This window comes from Pleurodeles waltl, chromosome 1_2, assembly GCF_031143425.1.
Source record: "Pleurodeles waltl isolate 20211129_DDA chromosome 1_2, aPleWal1.hap1.20221129, whole genome shotgun sequence".
Lineage (NCBI taxonomy): Eukaryota > Metazoa > Chordata > Amphibia > Caudata > Salamandridae > Pleurodeles > Pleurodeles waltl.
In genome coordinates, this window is record NC_090437.1 from 768,849,756 (window position 1) to 768,861,799 (window position 12,044).

Genomic DNA, 12,044 nt, shown 5'->3' on the forward strand with positions numbered 1-12,044 from the left:
CAAGTATACCAAATACCATTCATACATGTTGACATGCAACCACACACAATGATGCCCTTCTCTGAATGTTGTCTTAATTCTTTATGGCAAAAACACAGACATGTGCAGACATATGCTAATTGTTTTTAAGTACTTTTTCATTGATAACAGAAATGCTCATATGAAGATGGCTGTGCTTGCAGTGCCTCCATAGGACGTGCTGCACTGTAAAGAACCATAAGGTATACTAGCAGAGTCTGGGAGATCTTGGGCTTTTTTTTTTTTTTTTTTAAAGAAGCAAATAAAAAATATTAAAAATAAAGCTGACACTGCCCTACTAGTCCTGGTACTCAAGGAGTCTCTTTCTTTGATACATACGCTCAGTCAAGATGTCATCACTCCCAGAGAGGGGACACAATGACTGAATTGGGTAGCTCCATTTCCCCATGCTGTATGCTGTGGCAGGCCAAAGCAAAGTTTGAATGACAACTTACGAGAACAATGTTTGAAAAACAAAGACCGAAGTACCCTATATGCATGTTTTAGAAATTGGGTCTCTAGGTAGCAGAAGTATGCACCCTGTCCAAGTGGGGACCACAATCCTAGTCAGGGTAAGTCACAAGCTCCTCCTAAATTATCCTCTGCTCACCCTCTGGTAGCTTGGCACAGACCAGTCAGACTTAACTTTAGAAGCAATGTGTAAAGTATTTACACAACACACAATCAGTAACATAGTGAAGAAAACAGAAAAACACTCCATACTAGGTTAGAAAACAAAAGTATATTTTTATGAACAAAATAACACCGAAACAACAAAAATCAAATAAGCAGAAGTGAAGATGTAAAGTTTTAAGCAATAAATGAACGGTAGTGCTTAGAAACAGAAAGCGCAAACCAGAGCTATCTGGTTGCGCTAGACTGGGCCAAAGTCAAAAGTTCAGGCCGGCCATGAAGGAGGGCAGGCCGGCTACAAGATCCACGCAGGGCCCGGTGGGCAAAAGTATCTTTATCCTTGATATGTGTTGGTTCCGATCAGTGCAACAATCTCGGTTTTGGGTCTGTGCTGAAGAGAGGAGTGAAGTGAGTCTTCGATACAAAGGATGAAGGAAATTAGTTGATTCTGGGCCACACAGAGGAGACGATGCATTGCGCAGTCGGCAATGCGGTGCTCCAATTCTCGCATCAGCAGCATGCTGTCAATGACGGCGGTGTCCTTGATCCTCCCAGCAGCAGCGATGGGGTAGTGACGCGCACGGCAAAGGTGATGCAACACTTGTACCAGCAGAACAAGGTTGATGTGCAGTTCTTTCAGGGGCATCCGGAAAAAACTCACTTCCAAGGGCCCAGGACTGGATTGCACCACTTGGCAGAGCATGACTCAGTTGGCAGAGTCCAAAGGCTGTAGCAAGATTTTTGGGAGTCTTTTGAGTTCCTGAGATTTTAGAAAACAGGAAGCAAGCCACCAAGACCTTGGAGTCACTCTGGGTTTAAGTGATGCAGGTCCAGTCCGTCTCACTTAGATAGGGGAACATCAGGCAGCAAGGCAGTTCAGCAAGGCAAGAGTCCAGCACAGCAGGGATCTAGCAGAGTAGAAGGTTTTTAAGCAGCACAGCAGTCCTTCTTCCTGGCAGGGTCTTCACAGGTCCAGATGTGTACTGAACTTCTGATGTCTCATGTCCAATACTTATATCCAGTTAAGTGGGGGAGACTTCAAAGGAAGCTTTGAACTGCACACCCTTCCTGTTCTGGCTCCAGATGTATTACAGGGGGGTAATTAGGCCTTTGTGTGTGTGCAGGCATAGCATATTCAGGTATAAGTGTGAGGCTGGGCCCAGCACTTCCCTCTCATCCTCCCAGGAGATGCATGCAGTCACACCCTGGTTCCCTTTGTGTGAAGCTGCCTATAGAGTATAAACAAAGCTCAGCTGTCGCCCAGACAGACCAGAGACAGGCAGAAGGCACAAGATGGAGTAAATGACAACTTTATAAAAGTGGCATTTGGTAAACTGCAATTTAAAATCCAATTTCACAATAAGTTGTGATTTTAGATTGTAGGTCCAGTGACACCAAATTCAACAAACGTAACTCTTCCAGACTGTGAATTACACTTATAAGATGTAATAAGGCAATCCCAATGATAGCCTACGGAGAGATAGGGCTTGCAGTCGTGAAAAACGACTTTGCCCGTTTTTCATTACCAGGCCATGTAAAATTTATAAGTACATGTCTTACCATTTTAAATACATTGAACCCTGCCCTCTAGGTTGTTGAGGGCCTACCTTAGGGGTGACAAGCATATAAAAATGGAAGGTTTAGGCCTGGCAAGGTTTATCTTGTCAGGTCCAGGTGGCAGGGAAAACCGCACATACAGGCCCTGTAATGGCAGGCCTGAGTCATGGTTAGAGGGCTACTTAGGTGGGTGGACCTATGACTGCTGCAGGCCCACTAGTAGCATTTAATCTACAGGTCCTGGGCACTTGTAGAACACTTTACTAGAGACTTATAAGTAAATGAATATATATGCCAATCGGGGTTAAGCCAATGTTATCTTTATGGGAGACAGCAACAGTACTTTAGCACTGGACAGCAGTGGTAAAGTGCACAGAGACATAAAACCAGCAGAATCAAAGTCAGAAAAATTGAGGAAGGCAGGTAAAAAGACAGGGAAAGACCATCCTAAGACCATCAGGTCTCACGGTATATATATTATATATTGTCTTAAAACCTCCAATAGCTGTCAAGTGCATACTAATATTCATCATTAGGGGTTCAATCTTGGTGAAATGGAATTTCAGCTTATTTCATCCCACCACAAGTTTAAGATACCTGCCAATAAAGCTTTGTTTTATACTCAATTGGATACAGTTGGTTATTGAATGTTCCTTATCATTAGGATTCATTTTTGACAGAAGACCATCTTCTGCCACACAAAATCTTGCCATAAATATTCTCTTCATGCTTCGAGTGCTCTAAACTACAGCCTTAAATCATATTTCAAAACTATGATACAATCTCTAGTACTGTCAAAGAGGGCTCTATGCCATTATGTTGAAAACGTACTTTACATCGCTAAGAACAGCCATCCACACAGTGGAAATACCAATGGCTTTTCAAGTTACAATGGCTCTTTCTAGTGACAGAACCTTCTGTCTCAGTTCCCTTATAGCTAACATTCTGATACTTTAACTGCATCTTCAGTTCTCATAATCAGATTGACTTGTATGTTCATATCCTTATCAAAAGTACCTCGAAAAGGGATAAACTGAATTTTATAGTAATCCTTTGTAAACTGCTTGGGGAAACCGTACTATGTCAAATATGATGAAATATGTATTTTTGCACTATTTTTGGTTCTCAATTTCATTTTGGATATCATGCAATATAGTTTCTGCTTTTCTATTGTTTCCTTGTAACTGTAAATCGAGTATTTCTGTTTTTCTGGGCAGCATTTAACTTATGCATTTTAGTCTCTCTAAAGCACCCTTATGCATGGTTGGCCTGTTTGTACTATATAAAACTGCAAATACATTTTATTGATCATGACAAATTTTCTAGGGACACATTTATTAATGGATGCTAACAGTAATCAACCTATTGGTACTCATTTTACTCTGTAGAATGAAATGGCTAACCAAGCCATGAAAGTCACACAAGAATCAATATAGCAGGCATATTAACTTACAGAGCTTGTTCACTATGGTAGATAAAGAATGATTTCATTCTGTAATATTCACACATATTTATTCTTGGGATGCTACTCACTCCACTCCCTATCATCTTGAGTTCCTCCTCTAGCATTTTAATTTACTTAGATATCAGTATGCACAGTCAATTTACTTTGCCCTACATTCTAAATGCCTTCCTCTAGTACTTGCTTTAATCTGCTTGAGATCTGGGATGTCTGTGTGCCACAATAACGTCCACCAAACTGAACTAACCCGGTAATGTCATCTGGTAATCGGCGAAAATGCCTGATACAGAACGGAAGATGTACACAGAACCCTAAACAAAAAAAAATTCACATGACTAAATTCCAGAAAAAGTCAAACAGCAGCAATAAAATATTTCACACAAGAGAAGAAATTAACCAACTATGAAATCCTGGAAAATAAATTCTGAATGGTGACAAACTATTAGCTTTATCACTGTTAGTTTAAATGTAACTGCAAAATAAAAACATAAAATAACATATAGTCTTACTGACAAAAAGCCATTATGTTTTTGTAGTAATTCTGGCAGATTACAATTGTCTGTATACATTGGCAGAGAAAGTGAAGAAAACAGCAGTAAAATATAAACGGAAATAAAGGGCCGGCTCCGCAACCAAGACAATGAATAGACAATTAATAACTCTATTTCATAGGGGCAACTAAAAATAAATGAAAAAAAGTGTGGTGTCTGTATAACGCAGAATTCCAAACACTTAATAGTTATACATGATGTATTTTTAAAAAACTATTAGTTTTGTTCGCGTTAAAAAAACAAGAAGCTAAAAATATCAAGAATAAAAACATTTGACACTCAATGGGTACACGGAGAAAGATAATGGGAGCAAGTGGCGTATACACTTCATCTGAGAAACATAGACGGAACAAAGAAATAGCCTGTCCATGGGACCAGCTCGGTTTTACAAAGATATAATTCCATCTTAATCTTCTGCGGCATGTTCTATTAGCAAATAGTCTCTAAGTGGCTGCCAGATGTCCCCGGGGGAAGGTACTGGCTTGTAGGAAAGCGTAGAGTTCAGAATTGGTATTGCAGTATGACATATCTTGTACCCAAGCAGACTTAGGGGGTCATTCTGACCCTGGCGGTCATGGACCGCCAGGGCCAACGACCGCGGAAGCACCGCCAACAGGCTGGCGGTGCTTCCGGGGGCATTCTGACCGCGGCGGTAAAGCCGCGGTCAGAAAAGGGAAGCCGGCGGTTTCCCGCCGGCTTCCCGCTGCACCAGGGAATCCTCCACGGCGGCGCTGCAAGCAGCGCCGCCATGGGGATTCCGACCCCTTCCCGCCAGCCTGGTTCTGGCGGTTCTCACCACCAGAACCTGGCTGGCGGGAACGGGTGTCGTGGGGCCCCTGGGGGCCCCTGCAGTGCACATGCCACTGGCATGGGCACTGCAGGGGCCCCATAACAGGGCCCCACATTGATTTTCAGTGTCTGCGTGGCAGACATTGACAATCGCGACGGGTGCAACTGCACCCGTCGCACACCAGCAACTCTGCCGGCTCCATTCGGAGCCGGCTTCCTCGTTGCTGGTGCTTTCCCGCTGGGTGGGCGGGCGGCCTTTTGGCGGTCGCCCGCCAGCCCAGCGGGAAAGTCAGAATGACCGCCGCGGTCTTCTGACCGCAGTACGGTCTTCTGGCGGTTCCCGCCAGGCCGGCAGCTTCCGCCGCCGGCGGGGGTCAGAATGACCCCCTTAGTAGAGAACACACTACTTCCCCAAATGGAGTGCCACTTGTCTTTTGGATAAAAGCAGTGCAATGGCAGCAAAGCATCTTAGTTCGAGAGATAGTGGCTTGACATAACCTAAAAAGTCCATCAACGGGCCTGGGTCAAGTGTTCGTTCAACCATGAGAGTGAGAGAGAGATTTGGTATAAATACCCTTCCAATATGATTTGAACTTCACACAGTTCCAAGTCAAGTGAGCAAAGACTATCTGCTCCTCTTTACATTTGGGGCAATGATTGGCTCCATTAGTGTCTTGGATGTTGTACAAGGTCTGTGTAGAAATTTATAATGCAAAAGTTTGTGACGGTGATTACTAGAAGTAAGTTTGGTTTGCTTGCACCAATAAGACCAGGTCTTATCTGGGATGGGGTGTCCCAGATCATGTTCCCAGGTTGCCCGTGATCTTTTCACACTGACAGGACGCCCCTGCAAAGAAGTGTGATAAAACCTAGATGTAATGTGGCAGCTATCTGGGGTAGAGATCGGTAATGTAAGGGGCGAGAAATCTGTAGTTGCTTGGGCTATGGTTGAAAAGGTGTCACAGTGCGTGCTATGTAAACAGTGGAATATGAACCCATCCATAACACGGAGGCCCCCCACCTCTTCCAAATTAATGGAGCTAGACTTAAGGGTGCCGTTGACTAATAGGTCACTGACTACCTGTAGGTTATGAGCAGTAAGGTGAATGTTGTACCAAACTTTCCTGAGTAAGGGGAAGCAAGGGTTGTTTATGAGGGGTATATGCAAGAAATATAATGTTTGCCCACCTAGATAGAGTAAGAGTTAGGACAAGGTCCAGCAGGTGGCAGATAAGGTCTGTATTTCAGTGGGATTCCAAGGTAACCCACGTGACAGTAAAGAAGAAAGTGGAAAATTTGGCACTTGAGCCTGTTTAGGTTTGAGATACGGTAGTCTAGCATCCAGGTGGTACTAGTAATGTGCAAATAGCGATTGAGCCACTAAGTAGTATAACTGTAGGTCGGGAATCCCTAAACCACCACACAGGGAAGTGTCTACCTCATCGAACTCGGGGTCGGAAACCAGCCCATATAAGCTGTGTGAGTAACCACCTCAATGCGTCAAAAAACTATTTGTCAAGGCGATAGGTGTGTTTAAAAAAGGGCATAGGAATCATGGAAGAACCAACATTTTAATGCCCAGCTATTGTTAGAGGCAATTTAATCCAGCCTTCTATCTGGGTCGTGAACCTGTCTATAGCAAGACCATTGTTACGCTGTACAACTTCGGCTCTGTCCCTGTGAATGTATATGTCCAATATTTAAAAGAATCTCCGAACCATTATAAAAGGGATTGTAAGGCACAGGATGTTGTGACGTCCGAAAGGGGAAACATCTTAGATTTATTCCAGTTAATGGACACACCAGAAAGTAGGTATACATGAATATGCTCAATTTCGCTTCTGTTCCTGAAACTGCTATGTTTTCAGACAAATAAATGTTGACCTGGACATCAATTAAGCACAGCTATGAACAGAGTTTGTGGCCCCTGAACTTAACTTTGTCCAAGCTGTGTCTTGGATTGCTACCCATGGTCTCATTGTTCATGAAGGCAGCAGCAGGAACACAAGCAAACAGGAATCAGAGTGTCCATTTACCTTCTTTAGTTTCCATTTATTGATATTTCTTTGACCCTCTGTCGCAATACAGAAACTACTGAGGTAGCAAAATAGGGCAGGTGTCAACTCTAATGTCAAAGACTGAGTCATGTCACTTTTGGGAAAACTGGAATTTTGGTTGAACTTTCCAGAACCAGATGTGGGAGTAGCCCAGGATCTCATCCCATACAAAGGCTGACACTGGGTGTAAATAGTGGACCGTCAGACCACCACTTGAGTACACTACTGGACCCTGGACTTGTGGTAGACCTCAGGACTGGCTGGACCCCCGAGGACTGCCAGCTGGTACCAAAGGACTATATTGCTGTTTGAAGACCTGCCTTGCTGCTTGCTTGAAGGAGACCTAGGCCATCTCCTTCAACCCAGAACCACCAAAAGTGATTCCAAGGGCTAGTTGACTGGCTATCTGTGCGAGTAACAAGGACGTAAGCTCCAGAGACCTTGAACTCTGCACTTGACCTCTGCTGGAGTGAGTGCTAACCTGCACCTCCTACACACTAAGGGGATCTCTCCAGGTTTTGGACCCATGGAGTTGGTGTTAGAGGTGCTGCTCATGCCTAACCCTAAACATTGTGGACTTAAAAATGTCAGCAAAAACCTGCCCTGAGAACTGACAGAATAACAAAACCTAACTGCCAGCATATCCACCCGTGATGCATCGCTGGTCAGCCTGACATCATGGTAGCTTCCACTATGTTCCTCTGGGCAGCAGCAAACCCTGTTCAGCAAGACATTTTGGCAAAGGTATACAGTTTTGTGGAGCTCTCGTGGGCTTCAGCCTGAAGCTTTGCCCCGCTGGAGATTTCCGACTAAGTCCTAAGGTAAAAATCTTCACTGCAACTCTGTTCAGCAAATCCCCAACGACGACACTTCCTCCTCCTCATCACAGTCTGCTGCTTTGCACACCGACATCTACCTTCTCATGAACTTCTTCTTTAAAATATTGTTAGACTTGGCATCCTTGGAGTGGTCTCCCCGAACTTTTTGCCGCTGTTTCCCAGGTTGTTGATGTGTGCTGGACTCCGATTTTGCTGTTTTTGTTACTCTGGGCACTTTACCACTACTATCCAGTGCTAAAGTGCAAGGGCTCCTATACAAAATGTGTATGTAATTGGTTTATCCATGATTGGCATATTTGATTTAATGGTAAGTCCCTAGTACAGTGCACTAGCGGTGCCCAGGGCCTGTAAATAAAATGCTACTACTGGGCCTGCAGCACTGGTTGTGCCACCCACATTAGTAGCCCTGTAATCATGTCTCAGACCTGCCACTGTAGTGTCTGTGTGTGCTTTTTGAAAACTGCCAATTCGACTTGGCAAGTGTACCCACTTGTTAGGCCTAAACCTTCCCTTTTCTTACATGTAAGACACCCCTAAGGTAGACCATAGGTAGCCCCATGGGTATGGTGCAGTGTACGGTTAAGGTATGACGTATACTAATGTGTTTCATATGTCCTGACAGTGAAATACTGCTAAATTAGTTTTTCACTGTTGCAAGGCCTATCCCTCTAATAGGTTACCATGGGGGCTGCCTTTAAATATGATTAAAACATAGATTCCCTTTAGGAGCGTATAGACATTTGGGGTTTCTGAGCTCACAATTTAAAAATAAATCTTTTAGTAAAGTTGGTTGCTTAAACCATTCTGTGACTATGGTCGATTCCCTGTCTGGGACAGTTGGTCTGTTTTCACCTCTCTCTTAGACAGTGACACAAAGGGGTGTAGCCTGCATATCCTGATGAGCCATATGTGCTAGGAGGGAGGGGAGGAGTGGTCATTCACACCTGAAAGGGCTGTGCCTGCCCTCACACAATGCAGTCACCAACCCCCTGGTGGTGTGTGGTGCCTGGTCAAGGCAGGATTTCACAAACAAGAGAGACTTTCCTTTGAAGTAAGCCTACTTCAAAAGGCCAAAATGGGTATAAGAAGGGCACCCAAAACCACAGACTTTAGATCACTTCTGGAAAACAAGAGGAACCTCTGCCTGGAGAAGAGCTGAAGAGAAGTGCTGCCCTGCCTGTGCTTTGTGGAGCTATCCTGCAGTTGCTGCTTCTGCCTGGTGAAAGGGGGCAAAGACTGGACTTTGTTATGCATTCCTGCTTGTGAAGAAATATCCAAGGGCTTGTCCTGAGCAAGCTTGCCGCTGTTGTTGAAGTCTCAGGGCCATCAAAGGCTTCCTCTGCCAGCACCTGGACTCTCTGCTGAGACTCATGCCCTGCCAAGTGGTGCCCTATCCAGTTCCTGGGGCCTTGACAGGTGAAGCTGGCAGACCAAGCATGAAAATCCACGCACAGACTGCTGTGCGGGAACTTTCCGACGTAACCCCCAAGAGTGACCAAAGCACTGGCCATGTCATAGCTTTTTTTATTTCAACTGGTGGGTAGAACTAGGCAAGACTGACAATAGGAGGGAGGGTGATAGGCAGGGAATGAGCACGAGTGAGAGATAGTCTGAGAGAGATAAAACTGTTTAGAAAATGCGCTATGCTGTGGGCATCACTGGCCACGTCATGGCATTTTTATTATGGTGGAGGAATGCAACACAGCCAATAGGATCGGTGGAAGGGATGAAGAAACCAACAACAGGGGCAGGTGAGGTTGAAGAGGAAGAAGCAAAGGTCAGGAAGCAGCAGGAGCATGGAGTGGAAGAAGAAGCAGCAAGTCACAAGGGTGGGAGGGGATAAAGTGACAAGAAGGAATACAGGGGGTGGGAAGGGACAACACACCAGAAACACAGGGTGGGAGGGGAAGATGCAACAGGAGCAGGGGGTGAGAGGGGAAGAAGCAACACGGAGCACAGGGTGGGAGGAGAAGAAGCGACACAGATAATGGGTGGGGGGGTAAGAGGGGAATAAGCAAATAAATAAAATAATACCTGAATCACAGTGCCAGCAGTGGATTGACAGAGGAAGGACACTAATCACACTAAATCAATCATTAGTTGGTCCATGCCCCACGTGAAATAAGAGGCAGTAAAACCAGCATGCATTGGACAAAAAAAGAGGCAGCAGAGAAAAGTGACAATGAACGGTAAGCAATGGGTGGGCTTCCCAAATACCAATATCCCTCACAGCGAGAGTGCATGCGCTGTCAGCAGGTGAGACCTTACAAAATGGAAAGACATATACAATTTTTTTGTTCTTAAGATGCAACATCGGACTAGCAGGCTGCTTTACTTTCGCATGAGAACAGGGGTCAAAGATCCCAGTAAAATAGGTGTGTCATTTACAGTAAGAGAAGCCAATGGCTGAAGTGGGCTGACCTATTGTCCCATGCTGGATGGTGGGCTGAACCAAACTAGTAACAACTGACAGTTTAACAGACTATTTGACGGAGACTGCAGACCAAAAGCCCTTATAAGTATTCATGTTATACATAAATATTTTTTCAAAACAGTAGTCTGGCGACACACCAATGTAGTCTTAAAGGCCAGAAGTAAAAATACATCACTCTTCATAGCTGAAGAACCTAAAGTACTTTAAAAAGGGGCAACAGCGTACAAAGCACCGACTTGTAGAGACCCATTCTTTTTCACTAGCGCTTGCATGAATGGTTAGAGCTTCTAGCTTTGTGTAACGTTTAATACTTTATAAAGAACTTCACTGAACTCAATGCATTAGATACCCTCACAATTAGATTTGACTTATTTTGTATACATTAAAAAGACAGTTTAAGAGAAGTGGCAAAAAATATGAAGAATTTTAATGTTTTATTTATTGTTGCTGTGGGTATGAAGTGTAAAATTGCATCATAATAAAACACAGCTTCACCACCAGAATCATTCACTTACATTTAGATGTAGTACATCTTTGGGTGTGACGGGAAAGCCCTTGCCATCTTTTCCCGGTAGGTCCTCCTCATCATCTCCATCCAATAATAAAGCAGACAAGGACACAGACGGGAAGGCGGTAGATGCAGAGGAGGAAGACGATGAAGAAGAGGACGAATCAGAGTCTGAATCACTACCAAAAAAATATTTTCAATATCAGCTCTATTTTCAATTAAAGTACAGAAATTGCAAACATATGGCCCATCATCAACAAAATATGATAAAACGTCACAGGCACATAAAAACGCCTCCCGCTAAAATCCAGCAGTTCAAGACCTCAAAGAAACGGCCGAGTCATCGGCACAGCAGGATATCTAGAATGCATTAAATGTGCACCCTGAAAGCAGAAATTGAGCAAAATATAGCTCTTACACATTTTCCTAAGCGTTTCGTGGTGCACTGCATGACATTCACTTGTCAAGTCGCATTTCCAAGGTGTTAAAAGATTTACTCACCACTTTTCTGTACCAAACAGATGATCAACACACTGAAAAAAACAGTTTCTAAAAAAAAAAGAGAACCTCACTTACGAAACACCTACATGGACTTCCAGAACCCATAAATCTCAGCCTACCGAGTAGTGTGGATAACACATGCAAACCATTCAATCATTTTCCCCGCCAAAACATGCCCAAAAATGCAATGTCTCACACTGAGAGCAAGGGAAATGTTGACCTTGCCCATCCTCTCCCACACTCCAAAAACAATTAACTCTACTCAAGCAGTTATTGGCTCCACAACAGATCACGCAATTGCCACTACCTCGGAATGCTTCTCATCACTACTCAAACTTCAAAGTGTGCAAAACATAGTAACTCATTAGCTTCTTAATCTGCCCCATTATTCCACCATCTCAAGCCATCTTTCAGCTAGGCACTGGTTCCTAATCTATAAGCGGATGCTATTTAAAAGCTTCTGCAATTTGGAAGAGTTTCCTCTTACTAGGCAGCAAAAGTCTGGAATTATCTTTCTTTGGAAATAAGACGAGTATCCAGCTATCTTAAATTCGGGAGGAAAATCAAAACCTGGCTTTTCAAATTATAATTGTGTTGTAGATACTGTCTTGCATATCCGTTTAGCACCAGGACATCTTTTTAGTAACTGCACGCTTTCTGAAAACTATATATATGTTTATATTAACACTAAAAGG

The 12,044-nt window shown here is 43.8% G+C and overlaps 1 protein-coding gene across 2 annotated transcripts in view; it reads right to left on the reverse strand.

The window, feature by feature from the left end:
- NAF1 (nuclear assembly factor 1 ribonucleoprotein) overlaps positions 1-12,044 on the reverse strand; it is a 102,658-nt gene that overhangs the window by 60,592 nt on the left and 30,022 nt on the right. For both annotated transcript variants that reach the window (XM_069243771.1, XM_069243779.1), the window contains exon 3: positions 10,856-11,027. In XM_069243771.1, the coding sequence (XP_069099872.1) occupies positions 10,856-11,027 (172 nt within the window). The remainder of the gene's footprint in view (positions 1-10,855; positions 11,028-12,044) is intronic.